Source organism: Gymnoscopelus braueri (assembly GCF_963280865.1).
Source record: "Gymnoscopelus braueri genome assembly, chromosome: 18".
Lineage (NCBI taxonomy): Eukaryota > Metazoa > Chordata > Actinopteri > Myctophiformes > Myctophidae > Gymnoscopelus > Gymnoscopelus braueri.
The window spans coordinates 5,956,342-5,983,232 of NC_137618.1; the positions used below are offsets into that span (position 1 = coordinate 5,956,342).

At 42.7% G+C, this 26,891-nt stretch overlaps 1 protein-coding gene across 1 annotated transcript; it reads left to right on the forward strand.

The window, feature by feature from the left end:
* Nucleotides 1-10,281: 10,281 nt before the first annotated feature.
* LOC308105835 (protein arginine methyltransferase NDUFAF7, mitochondrial-like) lies at nt 10,282-14,890 on the forward strand (the record flags this gene model as incomplete). Its single annotated transcript, XM_080456758.1, has 4 exons — nt 10,282-10,412; nt 10,861-10,962; nt 12,192-12,232; nt 13,680-14,890. 4 exons carry the CDS (start codon nt 10,282-10,284, stop codon nt 14,888-14,890), a joined length of 1,485 nt encoding a protein of 494 aa, XP_080312884.1.
* Nucleotides 14,891-26,891: the final 12,001 nt, after the last annotated feature.

Sequence of the window (26,891 nt, forward strand, 5' to 3'; positions counted from 1 at the left end):
ACTCACAGTTGAGGAACTGAAAACATTCTTAGGGCTCCTCTTCCTGACCGGTATCATTCAGAAGCCTTCCCTGAAAATGTACTGGTCCACAGATGAGGTGTATGCGACCTTCTATTTTGGCAAGATCATGGCCCGTAATAGGTTTCAGCTGATCCTTAGATTTCTGCACTATACAGACAACAGTGTGGCTGATGTGAAGAGAAGAGAAGATGACAAAATGTACAAGGTACGTCCTGTTTTGGACTACCTAGTCACCAAATATGGTGACTTGTATCAGGCAAATTCATCCATCTCTATAGATGAGGGGACCCTGCTCTGGCGAGGGCGTCTTAGTTTCAAGGTCAAAAGCCTGTAAGGTATAGCATAAAATCTTACATATTGTGTGATTCAGCTACAGGGTACTGTCATAATTTGAAGCCATATTGTGGGAAATATGAAAGTCTAGAAAACACAGTACTCTCTCTTCTTGGTACCCTTTCAGGTCAAGGTTATACATTGTTTATGGATAACTTCTACAATTCAGTGAAATTATGTCATAAGCTCCTTGATTTGAAGACGCACATCTGTGGTACACTGAGGAAGAACAGGGGTGAACCACTGGCCATCTACTCGGCTTCCAAATCTTCCCTGGGCATTGGGGAGAGAATTGTCTTTCACAATGAAAGGGTGATGGTTACGGCATGGCGAGACACAAATGTTTTCAGGATGGTCACAAGCTACCATGAGGACGAGATGGAGAGTGTACCAGCGTGGCGTCGCGTGTCAAAAGGAAAGAGTATTCGAGTGGAAAAAGCAAAGCCTGTCTGTGTGGTCCAGTACAACCACTCCATGAATGGAGTGGACAAACTGGATCAAAACATTTCCAATTATCCCTTTGCCAGGAAGACTATGAAGTGGACAAACAAATTTGTCATCTACTTGTTCCAGATCTGCATCTTCAATGCCTTCATACTGTACAAGGCCAAGAATCCACGGGCGGGTGTAAAACCATGGAGTCTTTCATGGACAGGCTCATCAAGGCATGGACCAGGCCTGTACAGGATGCACCACGCATTGACCCGCGGAGCAGGCTGTCTGCTCTGGGACATGTCCTTGTTCATCATCCGCCCACCACCAAAAAAGAACGACCATCTAAGCGCTGCAAGGTCTGTTACAAAACGAAAGAACGGCGCGAGACAAAATTCCAGTGTGCTAGATGTCTTGTCCCTTTATGCAGAGACTGTTTCACATCCTAAGATCACAAAGAGTAGAACTTGTGAGTAATGTGAAGAGTAATGTGAATTTTTTTTTGTGTTATTTACTCATTTATCACTCAGAGTTACAGACCTGTAAGGGTCCATTTGGTCCTATGTGTATACACTCTCAGAGTCTCAGAGTTCCAGACCTGTAAGGGTCCATTTGGTTCCTTGTGTATATAATCTCAGAGTTGTGAACTGTTTTATTAAATTTTTTTATGTTATTACTCATTTATCACTTGCAACATTTGGAAGTAAAATTTTGTTTTTTATTCAATCTTATTTTTTGTCATTTGTTTGAAAATGACTACTGTATATATGCCTGCATCACTGGAGCCAAAAATAAAGTGCTAAAGATTGACTCATAAAAATGCCTTTTACTCTACTACTTATGTTTCTATTCTCAGGGCTGTTTTTGATGAAAAATAGTTGTCTTCAACTGCCTATAAATAAAGAATAGAATATGCTAACAACTCACATTATTTTCCTGGGCAAAGAAAAGAGTCTCATCTTTCTTTTGAGATATGGTACATCATTTTAGTCATAGCACAACATATTCTGTGGGTTTTGAAAGAGTAGATTTCTGCCTGTAAGTTGTCTCCTTCCTGAAAGTTGTCTCCTTCACAAAAAGGCCTTTACTCAGGTTTCTAGTCGCAGAAGGGTGTTTTTTGATGAAAAATAGTTTTATTCAACTGCCTATAAATAAAGAACGGAATATGCTAGCAACTCACTTTTTTTCCTGGGCAAAGAAAAGAGTCATCTTTCTTTTGAGATATGGTACATAATTTTAGTCATAGCACGAAATATTCTGTGGGTCTTGAAAGAGTAGTGAAAATGCCCATAAATGCTGGCACTGGGAGCACACTGCCAGAAAACACTGTGGCACTGAATGAGTTAATCAATTAAGCCCAATTAAAGTTTTTTGAAAATAGCAGATCTACAAGGACATGTTGTGAGCTTGTTAGCTTGTAGGCATTTCCAAAAATATTTGGCATTTGTTTTAATACAAATAGTTATTTATTCGCGACCCCAACAAATTGGTGGTCCAGCGACACCAAATCCTAGACCAGCGAGGAGAGAGTTGTTTACAAATGAAAATGCCTCAGCAAGCAGTGGACCAATAGGAACAGGGCGCTTGATCATCCTTCCTCACACAGGTGTTCTAATCAAGTGCGTCCAGATCAAGACGTTAATGCACTTCAGAGACTCATTGGGATCGAACGTGCTGCACATCAGCTCCGTTACTGAGACACCGTTACTGAGGAATTACTGCTCATTTTCATCGTTGCTATCTTTTTTTATTTAATTATAACCTGTCATTTCAGCTTGTCAGAAGCTGACACTTCTTTTGGAATTCCAACGTCTTCTTCAGGTTAACCGACTGAGTGTTGTTTAATTTTTTCAAAACGCTCTAACGGATGTGTTTGTAGTTATTCATAATTAATTACATCTATAATTTACATCTTGATAGCCTGATGTCTACAACAGTTGTGGATATTTTCATATTTTTGGGGGGATACAAGAAGAGTGGGCGCTCAGATTTTTGTAGCTAGCTAGTTGTTTTCATTTCACTGAATGACGGAAAGCCGTTGTCGTTGAAATCACTCAAGTCGAAAGTTGACAAACATCAGCATTGCCAAGTCCTGTTTTAACACGTTCAACATGACCTCACCACAAAAAATTGCAGCAGCCACATGCTAAGAGGCAGCTGATCTTCGTCTCAGATACAGCATTGGCGCGTACGCATGCACTGACGAGCATGCAGAGAAACAAGATCTCGCAACAGAGCTCTACAGCTCGGGCAATGCTGCGGTGCTGGCGGCCAACAAAAATGCTGTTTTACCAAAATAAGGATGATGGAATAAGGAGGACCAAGGGGACACCAGTAGACACACACACACACACACACACACACACACACACACACACACACAAACACACACTTGAATTATTTATTTTATTTTATTTGGATCTGCACAAAAAGCGCAATACATGATAGATCCAAACATTGATCAGAAGAAGGTTACATTATACGGGCAAACCAGATACAACTGCTGCACATGCTTAACACACAGAGGAAAAAAGATAACGAATTGATGACATACACTACATACAGAAATTCAACAGTGTTTTCTTTTTCTTTTTTTTGCCACTCAAGGGTAAATGAAACATCGCCTTCTCCAGATAGACAGACTGCCCATAATAGCTGAGACAGAACAGTATTTAGCCAACTTTTTTGCATTTGTCTTTTGCAATCCTCCTAATTGCATGCCGCGGAGCACAAGTTTGTGGACGTGGCCCAGACTCCCAAACACAAGGACAATAAGTTGACAGTTATATCCCAAGGCCATAATACGTTCCACCAAAGGCTGATATTTCATACGTTAAACAAATGTCCATACGTAAAACAAATGTCCATATACAAATCAAGGCAGCCTATTTCGAAGATAGTAACGTTTTTTCTCATTTCATTAATGAACACAATATCTGGGGTATTTGGAATATTTTGCAGTGAGTTGACATGTGTGTCATTGTGATCAAACCAGTCTAGTTTTACACTGCTGTGTTTATACATTTTTGGGGCCCCCAGCCAGGCAGAGCTTGGACCCTCCGATGTCCAGCCACCATCGTCAGCCACCTCCTCTCTCCTGTCCGTGGCGGCTTGTCGCCCCCACTGGCCGGGGATATGGCGTCCATGGGCATTCCCCTGACCCCAGTCATGCCCACACCAGCGGCTTGCAGCCGGGCCCAGCAGAGCCTCCCAGGCATCGTGACGCACGGCCACTGCCCCGGTGGGGTGGGCGACAACACTGACGCCCATGAGAAGCCATGCCAATCCTGTCCCACGTTCATCTTTAATGGCCATACATACAGGCCAGCGAGAAGAGAAAGCTCACACTGGTCTTTATTTACGAGTGGTTCAGCGAGAACTTCTTTCTACCGCTGTGCCAAAACCAACTCCTGGCAGAGCACCATCCGGCACACCCTGTCCGTCTACGGAAAAAGTGCTGCTGGAGGGCCAGGGAAAAGGCTGAGATGTTTTAGGGTTAGGAGTTGGAACAGGATTGGTCCTCCGCCAAAAGTATAAGAATAGAAAAACTGCAGAGGAATATACACCATTGGTCAATGATGAGCAATCCACAGAATCAGAATCAGAATGAACAGCCATTTATGGAGTTCTTGATTGCATGTTACGGCTCACTCCATTAATGATATATTTCTAATGAGTGGTATGGTGGCGGGTATAGAGGTATAGTGGTAAAGGTATATTAAACAGTATTGTGGGGTTTTGTTAGTAAACTGAAAGACATTTGTGTTTATTACATTTTGCGTGTAATGTGGTGTAGCTTTTATATTTCTGTATTTTGATTGATGTGTGGACTCTCTGTTTGTCACTGACACATTGGGGACTCGTCCCTTCCTAAAATGTGATAGTTTGTTGTGGTTTGTTTGGTTTGGTAAAGGGTGCAGGTTGAAACTCAGACTCTCTAGGTGTTGGAACCATGTTACCTCTGTTAGACATGGGAGCAGGTCCTTTAACATGTTTAACATGTTTTTAACACTGTTTAACATATTGTTTAACATACTGTTTTTTTTGTCACACATGTTAGTTTTCAGTAACTCATTCAAATTGGGGGCGTTGACATGAACATGTCTGGAGAACCACTAGCTGATGTTTTGGGTGTTTGGTTTCTCTGAAGCCTGTGCAGCTCACACTGTTCTGTCTAATGTGTTTACGAACTCTTTTGGTTCAACTGTGTTTGTTATGCAGCAAGTTTTAATAAATGACTTTTAGCCTTTTGAAAAAAAAAAGAAGAAAAGGCTGAGATGCGCCTACAGTACCAGGCCGGGGCAATACAAGTCCAAGTGAAAGAGGGGGGAACTGGGGCCGGGGCAATTTGGAACACAATGCTATACCGCAGCCAAGGTGCTCTAGTTGGAAGGACTCCAAGGTATATCACTGCCACCAGGAGCCTCGGATCTCTTGGTGTACTGAACAACCATCACATCGAAATGCTTTTTGTCAGACGTAAGTAATCGCAGCATGTTGAGCACCAACAGCGGTGTTTACAAAGTCTAGATCGACCCCCGGTCCGGCTCGCAGCAGCTCCCCGGGCACTTTGAAGAAGTCACCTGCACGGAACAGAACCTGCCGAGCCAGGGGGTTGGCGGGCACTAGAGGAAGCGGCCCCCAGCCGTTCGTAGTGACAAACAGAAAGAGCTGGCGTCAGTCGAGGGGATCTTTGACTTGGACGCCCTCCTGGACTGGGCCTTGAGCAGGAAGCTCAGTCCGGACCTCGAGGAGCCACTGTCTAGACTGAGCCACACACTCCCTCCTATCCAGCACCAGCTTACGGAACTCTGCAGTGTGGCTAGCTCCGCTGTGTTTGCGCCTCCTTCCCCTCCTAGCTGTGCCTTGGATTGGCTCCCACAGAGTCAGTGCACCATCCCCATGGAGGAGGGACCTGGTGGATGACTTTAACTGTGACGCCTTTCTTGATCCAGCCTTGAGTGAGGAGCTGAGCCAGGACAGCGGGGAGCCACTTAGCCCCACCCCCACAGAGGAGGATCAGATGGACTCAGATCAGGTGGACTTCGACTGGAGGTCCTTCCTCGATTCGGCCTTCAGCGGGGAGCTGAGTCTGGACAGCAGGGAGCTGCTTGAGCTCCATCTCCTAAGAGGAGACCTGTCGTGAACATCAGGGAGGAGTCCCTGAATGGTTATGGAGATCCCCCCAAGACCCTGGTTGAGGCTTGCTGCTGTTTATTTATTTATTAAAAAAAAAAAAAATTATCCCACGATTTTGTAACCCTATTTTTTACACCCAGTGCTAATTGTCTATGTAATCCTGGGCACTACCTTCCCTCTGCCAAGCTAGGGAGGCCAGGGCCGAGCTCATGCCTCCTTCAATGCATGAGAGCCAACTGACCTTCTTGTCACCTGACAGGGGAGAGTTTCCCTGGTTGGACGTAGCGCGTGGAAGGAACACGTTATTCCAACCAGTTCCCTTCCCCTCCATCAGGCGCCCCGGCTGGCCAGGGGGAGGCAGTATAGTGACCAGGATTACTGCATGTTTTTGTGAGGGTACCTACCCTAGGAGACACGGGGAGAACATGCAAACTCCACACAGAAAGGCCCTTTCGCCAACCCCACCTAGGGTATGGGCGCTGATGACGCGGAGGAGAGAACACGCCCCCAGCGCCCACAGCGTCCCCTGCGGGAATCGAACCCAGGACCTTCTAGCTGTGAGGCGACAGCACTACCGACTGTGCCACCGTGCCACCAATTTAAGTTAATGTAAGTTAACTTACAACAGGTAAGAAACCACCTACCACCATACACACATACAGTACACCTGTACGTCTGTCTGTTTGTCTGTCGTGGACCACACAGGAGTTTCCCCGGACTGGAGGCAGGGAAACTCGAGCCACTATAAAAGCCAGCCAGATTAATTTCCACTCCAGACACAGACCCAGCAACAAGCTCAGATCCCACACCATTGTTTGTCCAGGCTAGAAAGCCTTTTCTTTAAGTTATTTAGTTTACTTTAGTTTGGCCTGGAGATGGCCGGTAATTTCCTCTTTTCGTTCGTAGGGGGTGGCCTGGTCCCCACTCCATTCTGTTTAGTTTGCCGGCATCTCCAGGCCTCCTTTTGAGTTCATCCATTATTTGATAAAGTATTTGCATTAAGTTTTCATTATGTTTGTTCCTCAATATTCTTATTTTTGTTGTGGGAAGTTAAATAAAACAAGTGATAAAGGCACAAGTGATGCAAGCCATTTCGTTTATTTATGAATTGCCCCATCTGGCTCAGGAAATTGAGGAGACAAAACGGCAACAAAAAAAGCTGGAGGAAAAAGCTCAGGCAAGCGCTCAGCAGCTTTCAGTGCTAGCGTGTTAGCAACATTCTTCACCATGGTTGTCGTCTTGTTGGAGGAAGTATATAATAATCCTAATCCTCCCAACAATCTATTACATGTTATGGGTCAGCCGCTCGATTGGACGAATGACTTCCTTTATCATTCCTATATCCTGTAACATTTATAGACGTGTTTGATGTATTGGCTAACTGGTATCCAAGTAGCCATTACTACGAGCTTCAGCACCTCCCGGCATTGTTGTCCCCTTGTTGTTATCTGAATGACAACTGCTTTCAAATGAATTGGTATATGTTCTATCACTCTGGAAATGCCGTGTACCCTGCTGTGACGCAAGGAATCAACAAATTAATGACCTGGTGGGAGATGACCAAGACTTTATTCTCGGACTGTTGGATGGTGCCATCGCCACGGTGGAGACTCCACCGGACACCAGAGTTCTACTATTCCTGAGCCAGTCCACAAAAAAACATATTTATTAGCAATGTTGCCTCTATCTTTTATGGTGACTTTTAACACACACACACACACACACACACACACACACACACACACACACACACACACACACACACACACACACACACACACACACACACACACACACACCAAGTATATGATTAATGATATGTTAAGCCTCAAACTATTTACCGTGAGGCACTTCCGGGTATCTGACGATGATGGCACCAACATATTCGGAATCAGCGACCATATTTAATGATTGTAAAATCAATATCTATGTGAAAACAAGCACTATTTCACTCGGTTCACATCTAAAAAAATATGTAAACGCAATACCTACAAGTTCATGTCGACCCTTTTACAAATGGATGACCACACAAGGAACCCAACCCATCTCTAAAATAAAAATCTACAAAAATCTGTTCAGCACAGAGCCAACAATGGTGAGACGGGAGTGTAGGAACCACATGGTGTAACACTTATCTTAACCCATTTAGACCGGGGAACGCATCTGTGTCACTTTTAGATTGCTTTGGCTATTCAAAAATAGCTGATCAACAAGCTCATAGCACGTCACAGAGTGCCACGCTATGAGCTTGTAGATCTGCTATTTATTTTAAAAACGTGAACATTTGTGCAAATCTTGGAATATATGTACTGTTTAAAGCGAACATTTGTAACTCAAATCTTTGCTTCTGGGGGATTCTACAAATGTCTTCTAAATCCTTTTGAAAAAAACATGTTTCTTTATCTGACAGTGGTCAAGTAGTCCTCAATCCTAATTTTAAAAACAGCCATGCTGTCCTGGCATTTTAACGCCATACCGCTGTTTATTGGATTTAATGTTTTATGTTGATTTTGTGTGTTTTTATGCTCAGCTTCACGTGCTGCTGTTCTGACTAGGAGTCCCTTGTAAAATATTTTTTTTATCTCAATGGGACTATTCATGGTTAAAACAAAAGCATAACTGAGGGAGAACAGGACAAATGCAAATAATGTATTCTCCCAAACTACAGAACGGGTAGATAAGTGCAGGAGAATACTGAAAACACGATGAGCTGGGATTACAACAAGACACCACAGCAACTTTCAGGTCTGGCAGAGAGCACAACAATCTGAGGGTTTATATATACACAGGGATAACCATACACAGGTGTACACAACTGTCAATCAACACATGGATAGGCTAGGGGCCTAACAGGACACAGGTGGAGATAACTAATAATCACAGGGAGGTGAGACAAGACAGGTAACTAGGTTAGACAGGAAACACTAGGAACACTACTACAAAATAAAAGGAACACAACAGTAAAGTAAAACCTACTGAAGAGGACACTAAATGTCACTACAAAATAAAACACAAGGAGACACATCCTGACATTTGGTGTCTCTACAAAAATACATTATGAATGAACACACATGCATTGGAAACGTGACATTATTGTATCTGTGTATTGATTGAGTGCAGAAGGAACACTTCTCCTGTGTGGCTGTGTGAACGTTAACATGTGTTTCTGCATGTGTGTACCGATGTGTGGTATACAATGACCTGTCCTCTTGCCTGTGACTGAATTATACCCAAATGAAATCATAGCTGATTGCACCCCACCATTAAACTAAACGTAGAAGGGATTCAAACATCATCATCATCATCATCCTCAGTCCACCTCCGTCACCAAGTCTAGGATGAACCTGTCATGGTCTGGGCCTGTCCTCTGCCCTGCCCTGCTTTAAACATCTCAGAACCAGCTCAATGATCAGGTCAGGTGAGAGACCTGACCATGTTCATCCTTAAGGTTGTGCATCCGCTGCACACACCCTGGCAGAATTGGTGTAAAGAGTGTGTCCTGGTGCTGCCAGATAGGGTAGCATGTCCTGGACAGCCTGAAGATGTAAGGCGCAGTTCCCTGTGCGTTCTACAGTTGTATATTTCCGTAGGATGTCTACCATGACCATGTACTGAATCCAGAGAGCTGAAGTTCTACATGACTCCTTGGTCGACTCTATGTGCTTCTGGAGGCTCTCTGTCTAATGCTCTAGTCAGAATCAAAGACCGATTGCTGTTAGGTGCTGTTAGGTGAGTAAGGTGAGTAAGGTGAGTAAATATATATACAAAATGTTTTTCAATGGATTCTGGTAGTATTTGGTATGCTAAATAATATCTACGTCCTGGAAAGCCGTCATTTTCAAGATGGTGTCCAAGATGGCTGCCGGGAGCTTAAAATGTATATATTCTCAAATGGAAATAATGTTTCAAAGGATTTTTCAACTGATTCTGGTACCTCTATGCATGCTTAAGTACATGCCAAAAATCTAGGAAACTATACCACCCTGAAACACGTCATTTTTAAGATGGCGTCCAAGATGGATGCCGGGAGATTAAAATGGCAATATCTCAAATGAAAAAAAGATTCACAAAGGATTTTTAGAACAGATTCTGGTACTCCTACACATGCTTAAAAAATATGCAAAAAATCAAGATGGCTGCCTGAAGCTTAAATTGGTTATATATTTGGCATTGGTTACTATTCAACCTAGAAAGGTGGTTTTGGTGTGCACAATAATTGTGGTCTTACTCAGACTCCAATTTGTTAAGTGGATTGCCACATCCCTGAAGTTGACATGGTCCACAGACAGTAGTACAAGGTAGTCCATATTTTCTGCAAGAGCAGCGGAGTGTCTTGCAGGTAGCGGAACAGTTACAATGAATGACCTTCAAGAGACTGGAGCAACATTCATTGTTGACATGAGTGGGACAAATCTATTGTTCTGCTGGCTCCATCCCCAGTTCAGGGCATCCATACCATCTTCTGTTCTCATCCAGATCATGATCTGGTAGTATGCTCTACGACAGTGAAATTCGCTAGCAGATTCAGTTGGTGGCAGACGTTCAGGCGTTACAGTTGATGAAGCTGAGACAACCTTCTTGCTTGAAAATGTTCACATTTTTGCAAGCAAATCGGTGCACTTTCCACCAAAGAGGACAGCCTATACACTTGGCACCCAAGGTCATCGATCACCTCTGTGGTCTGGTTTGGGACAGTGAATGCATTGGCACAAGACTGAAGGACAGGATCCCCCTTTACAAGCTTCTGGAAAGCAGTTTTTTTGCCAGCCCCGAAGATCCGAGAAGTTGTGTCACAGACAGTCACAGCATGGATGAACATCAACTGAGAACACATATCATGTCTGAGTACTTTTAAATGGTTCATTTCATACACTGCCAGTAGCCTTTGACTTGTCTGATTTGAAATAAAGGCCCTTACTATCTCGCTGTGCATAGTAAAGGAGACAAGGAGATCTGTATCTTCTTCAATCAGCGTAGTGGTGTGAAGAAGAGATGCATCAGCTGCAGCCGTTACTATGTCTACATCAGCATCTCCAGGTACATTGACCACAGAGCAATACTGTAACCACAGGGCAGCAGTCCTGCAAGAGGATTTCAAGGATTCCGTTTTGCTTCTGAGTTGTTCCTTTATTCTGAGCAACACATCAGCATTGCAAGCCTTCTCTGCAGACGTCAGGCAGACGTGGCTCATGTTTGAAATTGAACGATAACTCCCAAAGCAGATCAACCATCTTGTTACATTCTGCGAGTCTCTGCAAACATAAAGTGATCATCTATTATCGCAACTTTTGACCTCTGTACAATATTCAGTTAATTGATTTTGACCCTCAGGATCCTTTGGTCTGTCTTCTGTCCTCTAAGAATATTATGATGTACATTGTCCGCTGCAAATAATACGTCTGTGTTCAACACATCAATATCCTTACCAAGTATGTTTGGTGCAGTACAATTTGCGGCATTCATTTCAAACCTCTGTAATTCAGCATAGGATCAGCAGAATCCCATCTTACTCAACATATCTACAACAAACTTAGACCGGTTTAAGTGGTGCATTTGCACTGCAAGGCAAGGACAGCTCACGGTCGGACTGCCTGTATGATTGCATGGCCAATGCTAGCAGCTGTCTTTACCAACAAACAAAGCATTTAACACAATGTGGAGTGATTCTGGAATATAATCAAGGGTGTTTGAGTGTCTCTGTAGTTGGGTACTCATTAACAGGTTGCCCATTTGTTATTATGTCACCTTTTATGAGTCTTGCAGCTGTTTCAAGTACTTTTCTCTCTTCATCACCTTTTTGTTTTGTGTTGTTGAAGTAGGATCTGAGGATGTGTGATGTTTTCAACAATGCAATCTTGGCAATCTCCTTCTGCAATACATATGGCATTTGCATACCGTTCCATCAGCTGTCTTTTTAGGTATCGTTTACCATATGGGATGGAATTGGCCTGGTCAGAAACAGTCAGCTGTCCATCATCATTCATTTCAAAGTAAGCAGACATTTTTGAGAAGGCTTGTTCTTGGTCCTCATTCTTTGGCCTTCCAGACTTCCTCCGCTTTGGAGCACAATCAGTCTGAAATTGCATGGGCACATCACGCTCACACCGGAAATGTGTGCTACAAACGTGATGATACACGCAGTGTGCAGCATATAGATCACTATGATAATATTCAATTCTCCCTTTGACTTCGAATGACCACTCATCATTTTGTTTATCAAAGCTTTGCAATATAGACTTTGCAAAGTTGTCTGTGGTTACCATCAGGAAAACAACCAGGACGGTGCTGCAAGACTACTATGAGACACGTAAGGCGTGCAGTGCTAGGATCCTAATTGTCATACAACCCACGCGACCCTTCTAAGCCAAGTATCTTCAGATCCCCTGCCACCTTTAGACGCCCTTACGGAGAAGGAACGCCACGAGTGGCTTTGGATCCCCGCCACTTACTACGGGCGGTGACTGTTGTCACGCTCTAGCTTGCTTCTACGGGTGAGCCTTCTCCGCAAAAACCTTCTCCTAGTACAACACACCCTTGTTCTTTGAAAGTGTGTTGTACCACATCCTACCTTTGCTAAATCTATGATATAATGCCTTGAGCTCCACACGTGTTTTCTCATGCCAATAAAGCTCATTTGAAATTAATTTAATTGTTTAAATGTTGAAAAGAACTTGCCTCTCTCCAGTATAATATAGTTAGTTGGATAAAGGTGGTGTGTTGAGGGATGGGTTAGGCCAGAGGTGATGCTAGCCGCACTGTAGAATTGTGTCTGGTAGACGTGGACAGTATAAACCAGATATCGTACTAGATATCGTGATTTAAGCTACCTGCATTTTGTCAAGCTCACCACTTTTGTAAAAAATCACCAAACTGATGCGATCATCACAGCAACAGGTCGCGTTGACTTCAGATCTACACCCAGGGGTCAAAAGATTACACAAAGTGCAGCGAGAGGCTCCCCCTAGTGCTCAAACGTTATAACCATTTCACTTTTAAATCATCAGTGGTTCTCAAACGTTTTAATGTCAAGGACCCCCCTCAACTCTGGCAGTAACTCTGACTTGTAAGGGTCGATCTAGAACCCCCTAAATGAACCCTGAAAGTCCCTGGACCCCACTTTGAGAACCACTGAGCCATAAATGGACACAACCGCAAGGTAGACCGTGGCAATCTTCCCATATATGGCGATCCCCATATATGGAGACAACCGACCTACCCAAGTCTGACATCAGAGACTCTCCTAGACTTCTATTATGGAGATAACTAACATACCTATCTCTGACATCAGAGAGCCTCTTCTGGAGCCCCATATATGAATCTAACCGAAACATCCAAGACTGACATCATAGACCCTATCTTTGGGCATAACTGACATCGCTTGCTCGATATATTGATATGACCGACATCCCCATAATGACACTAGCACCGCAGCCAAACGTATAAAATAAGAACCATATTAGCTGGCTTTACAGCCCAAGTAGACACCTTGCATGGAGCCGGTCCCACTGATTCTCCTTCTCCGTAGCCTGCCAAGGGTCCATATGAACTCTTGAAGACATGCTACAAAATACAGCTACAAATCCATGCCCGCCCTTTTAGCCAATCGGGAAGTTTGTTGTGCTGTGCTGTTACGTCACTTCCTCCTAGGAGTTACATGGGAATGACATGAAGAAGGAAAACACACGTAGCAGAATGAGAACTCTGCACATTGTAAACAGAGTCGCTGTTTCCCCATTTTCTTCCACTGGCATCAGTGAGATGGAGAGTGGCAGCCAGCAGACGTTGTTCCTCCAACTCCAGCTCCCGGGAGCAGCAGAGACACGGTCCCTCCATGCTGAGACACCTGACCACCAAAATAAAAGCCACCGGTCCCATTTCAGTGGCCGAGTACATGAGAGAAGTGCTCACCAACCCAGTGACGGGTTATTATGTGCGCAACGACATGCTGGGTCCAGAGGGAGACTTCATCACATCACCAGAAATCAGTCAGATCTTTGGAGAGCTGCTAGGTGTTTGGTGTGTGAGTGAGTGGATGGGAGCAGGGAGCCCCAGGCAGCTGCAGCTGGTGGAGTTTGGCCCAGGACGAGGCTCCTTGGCCAGTGACGTCCTCCGAGCGTTCGGTCAGCTGCACCCGGTTCTGGGTCAGACGTCGGTGTCGGTCCACCTGGTGGAGGTCAGCCCGGTTCTGAGCCAGATCCAGGCCACCTGTCTGACTGGGGAGCAGAACCAGGCGTCTGCTACCGAAGATGACCCATGCTACCGACATGGTACCACCACCACAGGCCTGCCCTGCTCCTGGTACCGAAGCCTGGACCATGTACCCCGAGGATTCAGCATCTATCTGGCTCACGAGTTCTTTGATGCTCTGCCAATCCACAAGTTCCAGAGAACAGAGCGAGGCTGGAGGGAAGTGATGGTGGACATAGACCAAGAGAGACCTGGCCAGCTGAGGTTCGTCATTGTCCCCAACCCCACCCTGGCCTGCACCCTCATACAGAGAGATGAGACGAGACAACATGTTGAGGTGTGTCCAGAAGGCGGGGTTATCATCCAGCAACTGGCCAATCGGATTGCAGAAGATGGGGGCGCGGCTCTCATCGCAGACTATGGCCACAACGGAACCAAGATGGACACCTTTAGAGGGTTCAAAGGTCACCAGCTGCATGATGTGCTGTTGTCTCCGGGCTGTGCTGACCTCACGGCTGACGTAGATTTCAGCTACCTGAGGTGCCTGGCCGGGGTGGGGGGCGTGGCCTGTCTGGGACCCGTCACACAGAGACACTTCCTGAAGAACATGGGCATCGACACCCGACTTCAGGTCCTGTTGAGGAACTGCACCGACCCGTCCACCAAGAAGCAGCTGATCCAAAGTTATAACATGCTGACCAGCCCCAGCAAGATGGGAGAACGCTTCCACTTCTTCAGCATGCTGGCTCCCAGCGCAAACTTGTTGCAAAGGGGATGAAGCACAGCGTTAAAACAGCTGACCCGTTTTAAGCCTTGCACCAAAAACCTGGCGATTCCTGGAAGGCAAGGGACCTTGTTGACCAGGCCTAATTGGAGGACGCTGATTCGAATGATATGGGTGTCATGTCTCTGCAACTCTTCTAACGGCCACTAGGTCACAACGCGTGGCGATGCGACGCATTGTGAGCTTGTAGATCTGCTATTTTCAAAGACGTCTTGAGAAAGAAAGTGCTAAATGTATGGAATATTTTCCAAATCTGGTACAGGGGTCCCTGGCACAATTTTTTTCAGATGAGGGTCCGTGGGGACAAGTACACATTTATTTATGTATTTTAAAACAAGCTCATCTACAAGCTCACAACGTGTCACGTTGTAAGACGTTGTGTAGATTGTAGATTACTGTTAATGTTTTGATCAAATAATTGAGAAGCTCAGTTTGTATAATGTTTTTGTACATTTAAATAACATCAAATTGATTAACCACTTAAATGTTGTATTAAACTACCGAACAACGGTAACGTGCAAAAAATTGTAAAAATTGCCAATCAGCAAGTTCACAATGTGTTGCATTGTGACTACTTGTGTGCTTGTAGAGCTATTTTCACTATTTGGGATTTTTTTGGAAACTTTTTGACATGACATGCCCGAAAACAGGGATAGATTATTAATATTGTATTAAATTATTGATTGTTTTTCTTATAACTTAAATTGATTAGTTTGATTAACTGTTGCACCCCTGCTCATCACTGTCTGAAATGGAGACAACCCCTCTATGACAATTCCCAAAACTGTATTTAACGTTTTTATCCAGAAGGTGGCAGTAACACCATGCAGCTTAATTTCCTTTTTTGCAGCTTGATTTCCTTTGCAATTTACTGCTTGCAATATTATGCTTCCAGTTTTAGATTGTAATCTTCCTTTTGGTGAATTATGGTGTATAAAACCACCGTCATAATGTGTATGTATATAATGACACATTCATACATAAATAAATAATGTAATCTTGAAAGTATGAAAGCAGTGATAACAGAAGTGTGTATTTATTAACATGCTATAATGTGTATATAATGGCACAACAGGCCCCTACATACATAGATCAAGTGTTCTCGCCAACAGTCAGTGGTGTACATTTGCTCAAGTACTCAATAAAAATGTTGAAAGTATAATAAGGCTAATAAGTGGTTAATGTACGGAGCACAGTTGTAACCATGTCTGTACAGGTCACATTTCAGGTATGACCCGATTACGGTATGTACAGTACATCTTTCTATACAGCAAGGGTTCCAAGGGGGTCGTAATTTTTTTTTTGGGGGGGGGGTCCCCAGATGATTAGCTTAATGTGCAACATTGTTTTCTCACTCAACGGTTAGCAAACCAACATACAGTGTAAGTGTATGCAGGGTATCTGGTATCTATTTCTAAAGTTACAATTTAATGACCTTTAAGAACTTTTTAATATCAAATTGACCAAACTGTCAAATATTACGTAAGAAAGAGGCAAACATTGTGAAAATAGATGATCTACAAGCTCACAACGCCTCGCACTAACAAACCAACATAAAGTGTAAGTGTATGCAGGGTATCTGCATATTTCTAAAGTTACAATTTAATGACTTTTAAGATCAAATTGACCAAATTGTCAAATATTTCGTAAGAGGCAAAATAGACGATCTACAAGCTCACAACGCCTCGCACTGCGAAGCGTTGTGAGCTTGTAGTTCGTCTATTTTTGCAATATGTATCTGTGGAACCAAGTCAAACTAAATGTAATGCCTCAAATTCCAAGTGCTTGTGACGGTGGGGGGGGGGGGGGTCCCCAGTTCAAATATGATTATATTGGAGTGTCTCCCTTAGGACAGATTGAAAATAACTTTGTACTTGACATTTAATAACAACTTGAACCCTAGCATCCCTATTCTGGGGGAACATTCACCAAGCCGATCTACAAGCCATCGTACAAGCTCACAACACAGAAAGATGACATCTGGGGAGTTTTTTTTGATTGATGTAGTTTATTTAGAAAGACATGAGAATAGTACATGACAGTACATAACAGTACATGGAAGTACAAATTCACAATACAAGGTCTACTAAACTGGAAACTCTCATTAAGCACTAAGCTTGTTTAAGATGAGAACCCCATGCACACAAATCCTGATGGATGTCATATAAGAGGCAGACAGATATACACACTACTATACAGAATGTCATACAAACAGTTTTCAGGTTACTGGTATGACGAGAGAAAAAAAAATATATATATACAAAAGAGGAAAATGAAGGAGGGGGGGTAGGGGGGGTAGGTTAAGACTTAGACAGGGGCCATTTTCGAATTGCAGCCTCCTGAAGGTGTATCTTTAGGGCAGTTTTGAAAGTGAGTAGGGTTTTACACTCCTTTACTCCTTTTGGTAGGGTATTCTTAGGGCAGGTCTTACTTACAGCGATGTGCTTTATGCATATGATGTCGACGCCCACTGGTGGTCCATGCCCAAGGTTTCAGGGACTGTTCCAGAGAAGAGGACGGGCCACTCAGCCTGTGTCTTGGGGAAGGTCATGTATGTCTATGGAGGATATTGCTCGGCTAGTGGACACAATAAAGACAAGTTGGACACCACCTCAATGGTCTGGTTTTTAATTAACACCAGAGGCACTCCACCACCTGCTTCAGTGCATTTCTCAGCCATCATCATCGGGACAAAGATGTTCGTATTTGGGGGGCGGGTGAGCTCGGGCCACCACAACAACAGCATCAGTGTATTTGACACAAACACAAGCAGGTGGCTGAGCACACCTTCTGCACAGCTTCTTCCAGGAAGACGTGAGGATCACTCAGCCTTTACCTACAATGGAGAGCTGTACCTATTTGGTGGCTGCGCTTGCCCCCAGAACCGCCGGTTCTTTAATGATTTGTGGAAGTTCAATCCAGAGACTTTCTCCTGGAAGTTGCATGTCGGGAGATCGTATCATCCTCTTTGAAGGATTTGGAGGATACAAGGAGGCTGATGACCTGTACATCTTAGACTTAAGTCCAAGTCTAAAGACGTTGTGCAAGCTAGCAGTTATTTGGTACGGTCTGGATCGGTTGGAACTGCCACACAACATCAGGTGGGAACTGACAGCCATGGGTAGTACCAACAATAGAAAAAAATAACAGCCGAAAAAATAGTTAAAGACAAAGATAAATGATCATGATCAGTTGTGGAAAAATTACTCGCATCTTTTACTTAAGTAAAAGTATCAATACTGCAGTGTAGAAATACTCTGTTACAAGTAAAAGTCCGGAAATCAAAATGTTACTTGAGTAAAAGTACAAAAGTATTGGCATCAAAATATACTTAAAGTAATAAAAGTAAAAGTACTCATTGTGCAGAATGTCCCATTTCACAAGTTCATAATGTATACAAATCTTTTGAAAATAGCAGATCTACAAGCTCACAATGTGTCGCATCGCGACACCTTGTGAGCTTGTAGTTCTGCTATTTTCAAATAGCCGAAATGTATATAGGGCTGAAGTGGTTAATGTATGTTTTCTGATAATAATCTAAATCTACAAAGTAACTAGTAACTAAAGCTGTCAAATAATTGTAGTGGAGTAAAAGTACAATAATTGCCACTGAGAAGTAGTGGAGTAGAAGTAAAAGTATTGAAAATGGGAAATACTCCAGTAATGTAAAAACTCCTCAAAAGTATACCTAAGTACAATACTTGAGTAAATGTACTTAGTTACTTTACACCACTGGTCATGATGTCATAGATATATCATAGATGATTGACATCCCAGACTGACCACAGAAGTCCAAGATCCACATGAAGACACGCCCTTATTAGACCTCGCCTTGTTTTATATCAGTGTGTGTCTGCTAATTATCTACACATTTGCATAATCTATGTGTGTGGCCGTCCTTTGCTTTTCTTGAGAACCACCTGACCGATCAAACACAGAGGTACCCAGAGGTGCCCAGTGTGAAGTTGGTCTGATCTGCGGTTCTCCAAATAGTGTAGACAAATATACAAATCCCCATATATGGTCGGATTAGCGGTTGGGATATCCGAGCCATGCCAACAACTAAAGAAAGAATCAAAGCCCACCAAAAGAAATCAAAATGTTTGAGTTAAAAAAGATAGAAAAGTACACTATCTGTGTGAAATGTCCGGTTGCAGATCTGTGCGAAATGTGCAGAATGATGAAGTCTCGCCTCGAGGCTTTCTACCAGAAAAAAAAGGGTAACACTGGGTCACAGTTTGTCGCAGTGCGACGCACTGTGAAATTGTAGATCGGTTATTTTCACTACTTTTGCTCGACACTCATGCAGGATGAAGTAGGGAATTGGAGTGGAGAATGTCATTTGGAGATACAACAGCAACCGACGACAGCAACGCTATGCTTTGACTAATTTGATGTGAAGTAGGACAAATTATGCGACTTCAAAGACTGAAATGGAAGTGTGGAAGCAGGCGGGGACATCTGCTTCACTCCTGGGTCGTTTTCATGCGCTTTCCTTGCACAGACAGTATGATAGAAGTATTGTGAAAATTGTGTGAGTCAACAGCGTGGCTCAAGAGACTAGAAACCTAGGAAAGCTCTTAGTTTGTGTCCATCCATCCATTGTGTTGTTGTTGTAGTGAGCGCGGCCTGCAGGCTGTATCCACTTAGTGTTCTGTCTCTCATCTCACATTCATTCACTGTGAATACAAACACTCTTCTCATCTTACTGACATGCAGCGGTGGAAAATAACCAACACATTTTATGCAAGTGCTGTACTTAAAGCTACACCATGTAACCTTCCCTGTTCCAACCCAGATTTGAACCCAGGGCTCCTGTGCACGTGCTGACAAAAAAACTGGGCTAAGTGAGTCTACTGTACCTACTTGCTTAGGGGAGAAATTTAATTTGGACCTTCAGGTCAAACTTTGTGTCAAACAGTGTTGATTTCGTCGACTAAAACTATGGCGATAAATGTTCGTCGACTACCGCCGATCATTTTCACTGACGAAAAACTAAATAAAAACTAAGCTACGATAACTAGAACCAGGACTAAATATATTGACAATTTCGTCAACAAATAAAAACTAGACTAAAATGCGAGGGAAGGACTAGTAGAGAAGAGATCCAGTAGAACTAAAAGACAAGTCATTTTATGTTTGGTTGCGCTCTCTGGTGTTGCGCTCTGAAAATAGCAGATCTACAAGCTCACAACGCGTCGTGCTGCGACGCATTGTGAGCCTGTAGATCGGCTATTTTCAGCACGCAACCAAGTGTAAAATCAGCCATTATGACGCCATCAAGGCACCGGAAAAATACATTTTAGTCGACTAAATCAACTGTAGATTTAGTCAATTATAATCTTATGATATTTAGTCGATTAAAACTAGACAAAAACTAAAACATTTCAGATGACTAAAATATGATTAAAACTAAATGGAATTTTATTCAAAAGACTTTTGACTAAAACGAAATAAAAGTTTGCTGTCAAAATCAACACTGGGGTCAAACCAGAAACAGGATTGTGTCAAAGGTCGTGTCTAAACTAGACTCATAATCCTATATTAATATTGCCTAATAGGTAGACGGTGGACGTCACAAAAGTAACATGTGGGCCAGCGAGGCGTACACTGTTCAGGGGTCTGCCATGACAATAGTCACACCAGGGGGCAATGTGTCAGATTGAAGTTTTTGTACTTTTACTTTGGTACTTTAAGTATGTTGATGCCAATACTTTAGTACTTTTACTCAACTAAAAGTATGAATACAGGTCTTTTACTTGTAACAGAGTACTTGTTCAACCACTGCACATTAGTTCACTTTGAATAGGAACAAACTCTACTCATTTTATTGCCACGGGGCCCTCACAGGTGTAATAATAAGCACACACACACACACACACACACACACACAACCACACACACACATACACAAACACAAACACACACATACACACGCACACACACACACACACACACACGCATGTACACACACACACATGCACACGCACATGCACACGCACACGCACACACACATGCACACGCACACACACAAGCACACGCACACACGTGAGTTCCCTGAAGGGCCCCGCCCTCTCACACTAACTGTATCTGTATTGACACATTGTTCCCTATTAATTCAGCATGTATAGAAACAGTGGTGTGCATGCGCGTGCATGCGTGCGTGCGTGCAGGCCGTGTGCGTGCGTGCGTGCGTGCGTATGTGCGGGACGTGTGTGTGTGTGTGTGTGTGTGTGTGTGTGTGTGTGTGCGTGTGTGTGTGTGTGTGCGTGCGCGGGTATGTTGTCTAAACAATCCATCCAGCTCAGATTGCACAAATGAACCTCGAGGACAAGCGGCTGCTGTGATTGGATGACAGAAACACGCAGTAAACACAACAGCGTTGTCTCATTGTCAACTCAAACAGTAGGCTAGTACTGCCTGAAGCTCACAATAAGACAATAGTGTTGCTCTCTGCTATATCAGACAGATCAGTTTACAGAACAGGTGTACAACTCTCAGGACAGCTTGTGAAGAAGGTTATGATAGTTTTGTATTTTTCACTTTTGGCGTTCAATTTCAGTGTTTAGTAGTTTGGTTTGTTTTTTATTTTTTGAAAAGTTTAGTTTATTTTTTATTAGTTTTAGTGTTTTAGGCCGTTGGTTCTCAAAGTGGGGTCCGGGGACCCCCGGGGTCCTTGGGGGGGTTCCAGGGGGTCCCCCAGCAAAATGTCTCAATATCAGATGTACAAGCTCATAGCGCGGCACTCAGTGCGGCATAAGCTTGTAGATCTGCTTTTTTTTTTTTATCGTGACAATGTGTGGAACCCTTGAATACATATTTTCTAAAGTGAACATTTTTTACTCAAATCTTTGCTTCTGGGGGTCCCTGGAACAAAACATTTTGAGATGGGGGCCAAATACATATAATTTTGGGGGTCCTTGAAATGAAAAAGTTTGAGAGCCACTGAGTTAGGCCTTTTTAACCTCCACCAGGCCGGACGGCCGAAGGCCAGAGACTATGTTTTCTCCCCTGTCTGTCCGTCTGTCTGTGTGTGTCTGAACAGCTAATCTGAGGAGAGGAGATTTTTTCGTAAATTTTACAAAATTCTTTATTAAGTTACTGAGGAATAAAACGGGGAAACAAGTACCGTAGCTGACAAAAACCCAAATAGATGACCAATATCACAGGAAATATGGAGAAAACAAAACACAGAACATTAAAACACTAGTCAACCTACTAGTCCTTGAAAAAGAGAGAATGAGATCTCCATCCTCCCCCACCACCATACACCATACACAAAACCCCTCTCACAGTTTAAGGCAGGACAACAGATGATCTCAAATGCTGGATATCCACATATAGTGGGAAAACAGTACTTATGTTATAATGTGGGCATTCTCGTAAACAAGAGATATGTTTTATAAATGTTGGAAAAGGGGGGTGTTTTGAACAGCTAAATCTGCCCCGCCCCCAACGTCCAGTTGAGCATGTTTTAGTGATGTCAGGAGTGGAGGACGTGCAACATGGTAAACTCACCTAAACTCCCTATAAACAAAGGGGAAGGGGAGGGGAGGAGACAGTGTTACACCTTCCAGCCTTCATTCACAATGTTCATCTGAAGACAATGACTCGAAACTGAAGCTGCTTGTGTGTGTGTGTGTGTGTGTGTGTGTGTGTGTGTGTGTGTGCGTGCGTGTGCGTGCGTCCTCGGGCAGTAAGGTAATCCAGGGTCGCTTGTCTCCATCAGAAACAGTGTCTCGCACAAAAGTAGTGAAAATTGCAGATCTACAAGCTCACCACGTGTCACGATGCGAAGCGTGGTGACACGCTTGGCCATTTTTGGCAAAGACATTTGGTGTAGACAAAAAAATAAGCTGTCCATGTACAGAGACAACTCAGGTCCAGTTTGTTAAGTCTGGAAGAGGTTTTAAGAGGTTAAGTGAAGTCTAGGCTACTTTGAATAAAGGTTTCTTTCACCCGTGTTTCTCAGGTCTCTCTGATGGAGTCAAGTGACAATCTTTAACCCATTAAGACCGGGAACGCATCTGTGTCATTTTTAGATCTCTTTGGGCTATTCAAAAATAGCAGATCTACAAGCTCGTACTCTGTGCCGCGCTACAAGCTTGTAGATCTGCTATTTTTGGAAAACAATCGTGAAAATGTGAGCAAATCTTTCAATATATATATATATACATTGTTAACTCAAATCTTTGCGTCTGGGGGTCCCTGGAACACAACTATTTTGAGATGGGGATCCGTGGCCAATTACATATAATTTTGGGGGTCCTTGACATGAAAAAAGTTTGAGAACCACTGATATTATAGCAAAGTTTTTTTTCTTAAAAAAACGGATATTTAGAAGACATTTGTAAAATCCCCAGAAGATTTAAGTAAAAACAAATCGCTTTAAAAATATAGATATATTCAAAGATTTGCAAAAATGTTCACGATTAAAAAAAAATAAATAGCAGATCTACAAGCTCATAGCGCGGCACTATGAGCTTGTAGATCTGCTATTTTTGAACAGCCCAAAGTATAAAATAATAGCAAAAAATCTAAAATGACACTTGTGTTCCCGGAATGAAGGGGTTAAGTGGTTCAGTGCAGGCTACTTTGAATAAAAGTTTCTTTCCCCGTGTTTCTCAGGTCTCTCTGATGGAGACGAGCTTTAAGGTCTGGCTCCTCAGACAGGTGTAATCCTCAGGTGTGCAGAGATGTTTGTTCAGCCTCCTTCGCTCCTCCAACAGATTAACACACCCTTTCATGTGGAGGAAATCCCCCTCCACACACACACACACACACACACACACACACACACACACACACACACACACACACACACACACACACACACACACACACACACACACACACACACACACACACACACACACACACACACACACACACACACACACACACACACACACACACACACACACACACACACACACAAAACGCACCCACCACCCAAAATGTCTGCTTTAACCCTGTGGAAGACACAATGGAGAGGTTTATCTGTGTTTTCAATGGATCAACAAAGATTGGGTTCTTCACTTATGAAAATGTACTTTGACTTGATTTAGCTCTTTTCTCATGTAAGGAATCAAAACCGTGTAAACTAATGTTTTTATAGGAACACTTTTAGGGCTCTGTTTACATCATAATCCTTGTATTTTCATACCAGAAGAATGTAATTAATACAAAGTTTCATTTGAAAAATGAAATAAACGTACTGGTCTGTCTGTCTGTGTCTGCCCGCCCATATGTAATATCATCATAAGGCAAGTGTGTAACACACCTTTGAGCACAGATGAATATTCTGATCATTTTAGAGAGTGTTGGATACATTGAATAGTTTGTTTGATATATAGTGATATTATGTGGAAGCTACTGTCTATATGTGAGATCCTGTCGTACCATGTGGATCTGTAGGCAAACTCTATATGGTAAAACATTATATATTACCGTATGTAAACTCTATATAGTAAAACATTATATATTACCGTATGTAAACTTTATATAGTAAAACAATATATTACTGGTGGAAAGTAAAAAGACTGCACTTAAATATCATTTTGATGTACTTTTAATTTACTTGAGAATTTACAGTTTTTGATACATTCAGGGACGCAGAGGGGGGGCGGGTGGCGGTGGTTTGAACATACTCAGTTATCAGGGACTCAGGGACCCCAACCACTTTTGGAATGAAGAGAAAAGAAAAAGAAAAAACCTCCGACATCTACACTTCATGGAGTAATATTTTTTACCGAATTAACCGAAATAAAGTGGAAAAAAGAAAAATCAATTTTTATACTTTGGTTAGGTGCGACACGTTGTGAGCTTGTAGCTCAGAATCGGAATTTTAGAACGCTGTGGAAAAAAACCCATGTGAAATGGGACTCATTTTGCATAACGAGTAACATTACTTTTGGTTCTTTATGTCTATTTTGATTCAATACTTTTGCACTTTTACTCAAGTAAAAGATTGAATACAAGATGTTTTACTTGTAGTATCTCTACTTTGTGGTATTGGGGTTAAAGAAAGCACTTCTTTCACCACCGTACTACTAACCAAGATGGTGGGCTCTGCTTCATGCACAGAGGAACCATTTGGTACACGAAGGGTTAAATGTTGTTTATGTTCTATGAAGCACAGCAGAGCAGAACCATTTGGTACATAAATGGTTAAGGTTTAGTATTTAGTGTTGTTGTGTTAATGTTTCTCGCGTGTGTGCGCGTGCGTGTGTGTGTTTGTGTGTGTATCATTGTTGCATTGTTGTGTGTTGTCACTGTCAGTATAATTATAGTCTAGTAGTTAATCTGTTGTATTACCTCTGCCTTCATTTACAACTGACTGACTCCTTTATACCACCTACACTCAGAAGTTCTCACACTTTCAAGATTTTTCCAAAAATGGCAGATGTACAAGCTCGCAGCGCGGCACGAAGTGACGCGCTGTGAGCTTGTACATCTGCTATTTTTGAACAAAAATAAAAAATCACACCCTGTGTGAAGTGGGCGGTGTCTTGCTAGCTAATCACAATACTGAATGGAGTCAACCAATCATGTACAAAAAATAAATACATTTATTGAAACACTCTTTATGATGGAAGAAACCATAACTTAAAAAAAAACAAATTTATGTTTTTTTTTAAGTTATGGTTTCTTATATAGGGCTATGCACATGTGCCATGTGACACTGGCCAATCACAGTCCTGAATAGACTGTGATTGGCCAATCACGGTGCAGGGTTAGGCGGGGTACATTTTTGGCCAATCACAGCGCAGGATTTGTTGTACAAATATCCAAACCTCACTTATAGGGGCGGTTTCACCGCCCAAAAATGACACAGACGCTTTTCCGGTTTTAATGGGATAACATTGCACCTACCCATTCACAACAGCACAAGGTGCTTTCAACCCACTTTGAATGGAATGTACAATTAAAAAAAGTTCACATATGTTAGATTTTCAAATAGCCTGATGTATATGGGTTAAAGACTGTTTTTGATGCTATGTCAGCAGATTTTGCTGGGGACCCCCCCCCCCCCCTGGAACCCACTTTGAGAACCTGGCGTAGAAGATGGGTATTGTTCAAAGTAAAACAAAAAACATATGGTTTTAATACAATACAAATAAACGCACGCACGCACGCACACACGCAGCGAGAGAGAGATAGATAGATAGACTGTATTTTAAGGTCATGACATGAAATCATGTATCAATTAATTCACTCATTCATTCCTTCATTTACTCACTCATTCATTTTTTTATTTTTTTTATTGTATTATTTTTTCATTTTAGATGTGCTCTATAAATAAATAAATACTCACTCATTGATTAATTTTGGGGGTGGCCATAGCTGAATGGGTAGAGAAGCCCCCCCGAAAAAAAACCAGAAGGCCACAGGTTTGATTCCGGGCCCCGGCAATGTGTTGAGGTGTCTTGAGCAAGACATTTAACCCCTAACTGCCCCAGTCTGACCCCTTGGGTCACCCCCTACAACTTAAACAAAGTTCTGTTTAGTGGTTTGTCCAACAAATACGGTCAGTCAATATTTGGCCCTATCATATCTCACTCTATTTATGGCAACAAGCTGAAAACGTTAGTAAAAGTAGAAAAATGGCATACACATACACCAATGTTTAAAAACATGTCATTGTGCTTAGAAGACAAACCATCGGTCTTTCCATCTTTGTCCAGCTGTGGCATCCATGCATTCTCTGATATATTTGATAATGAGGGGTTTAAGATCATTTGAAGATCTCAGGAAAAAGTATGGTTTACCAACATCTTATTTTGTCTTCTATTTACAGTTAAGGGCAGTCATTCAAGCACACACAGTTCTGTGGAAAAATGCTCTACCTGTCCACCCACTCCTTAATCATATAATATTCCTAAATGTGAGGGCTGTATCCTATTTGTATAAAAAGTTAGGATAATCCACTTGTCCGGCACAGGGTGTGTCAAAGGTCTGAAATGTTGACTTAAATAATTGCCAGCAGTCGGTT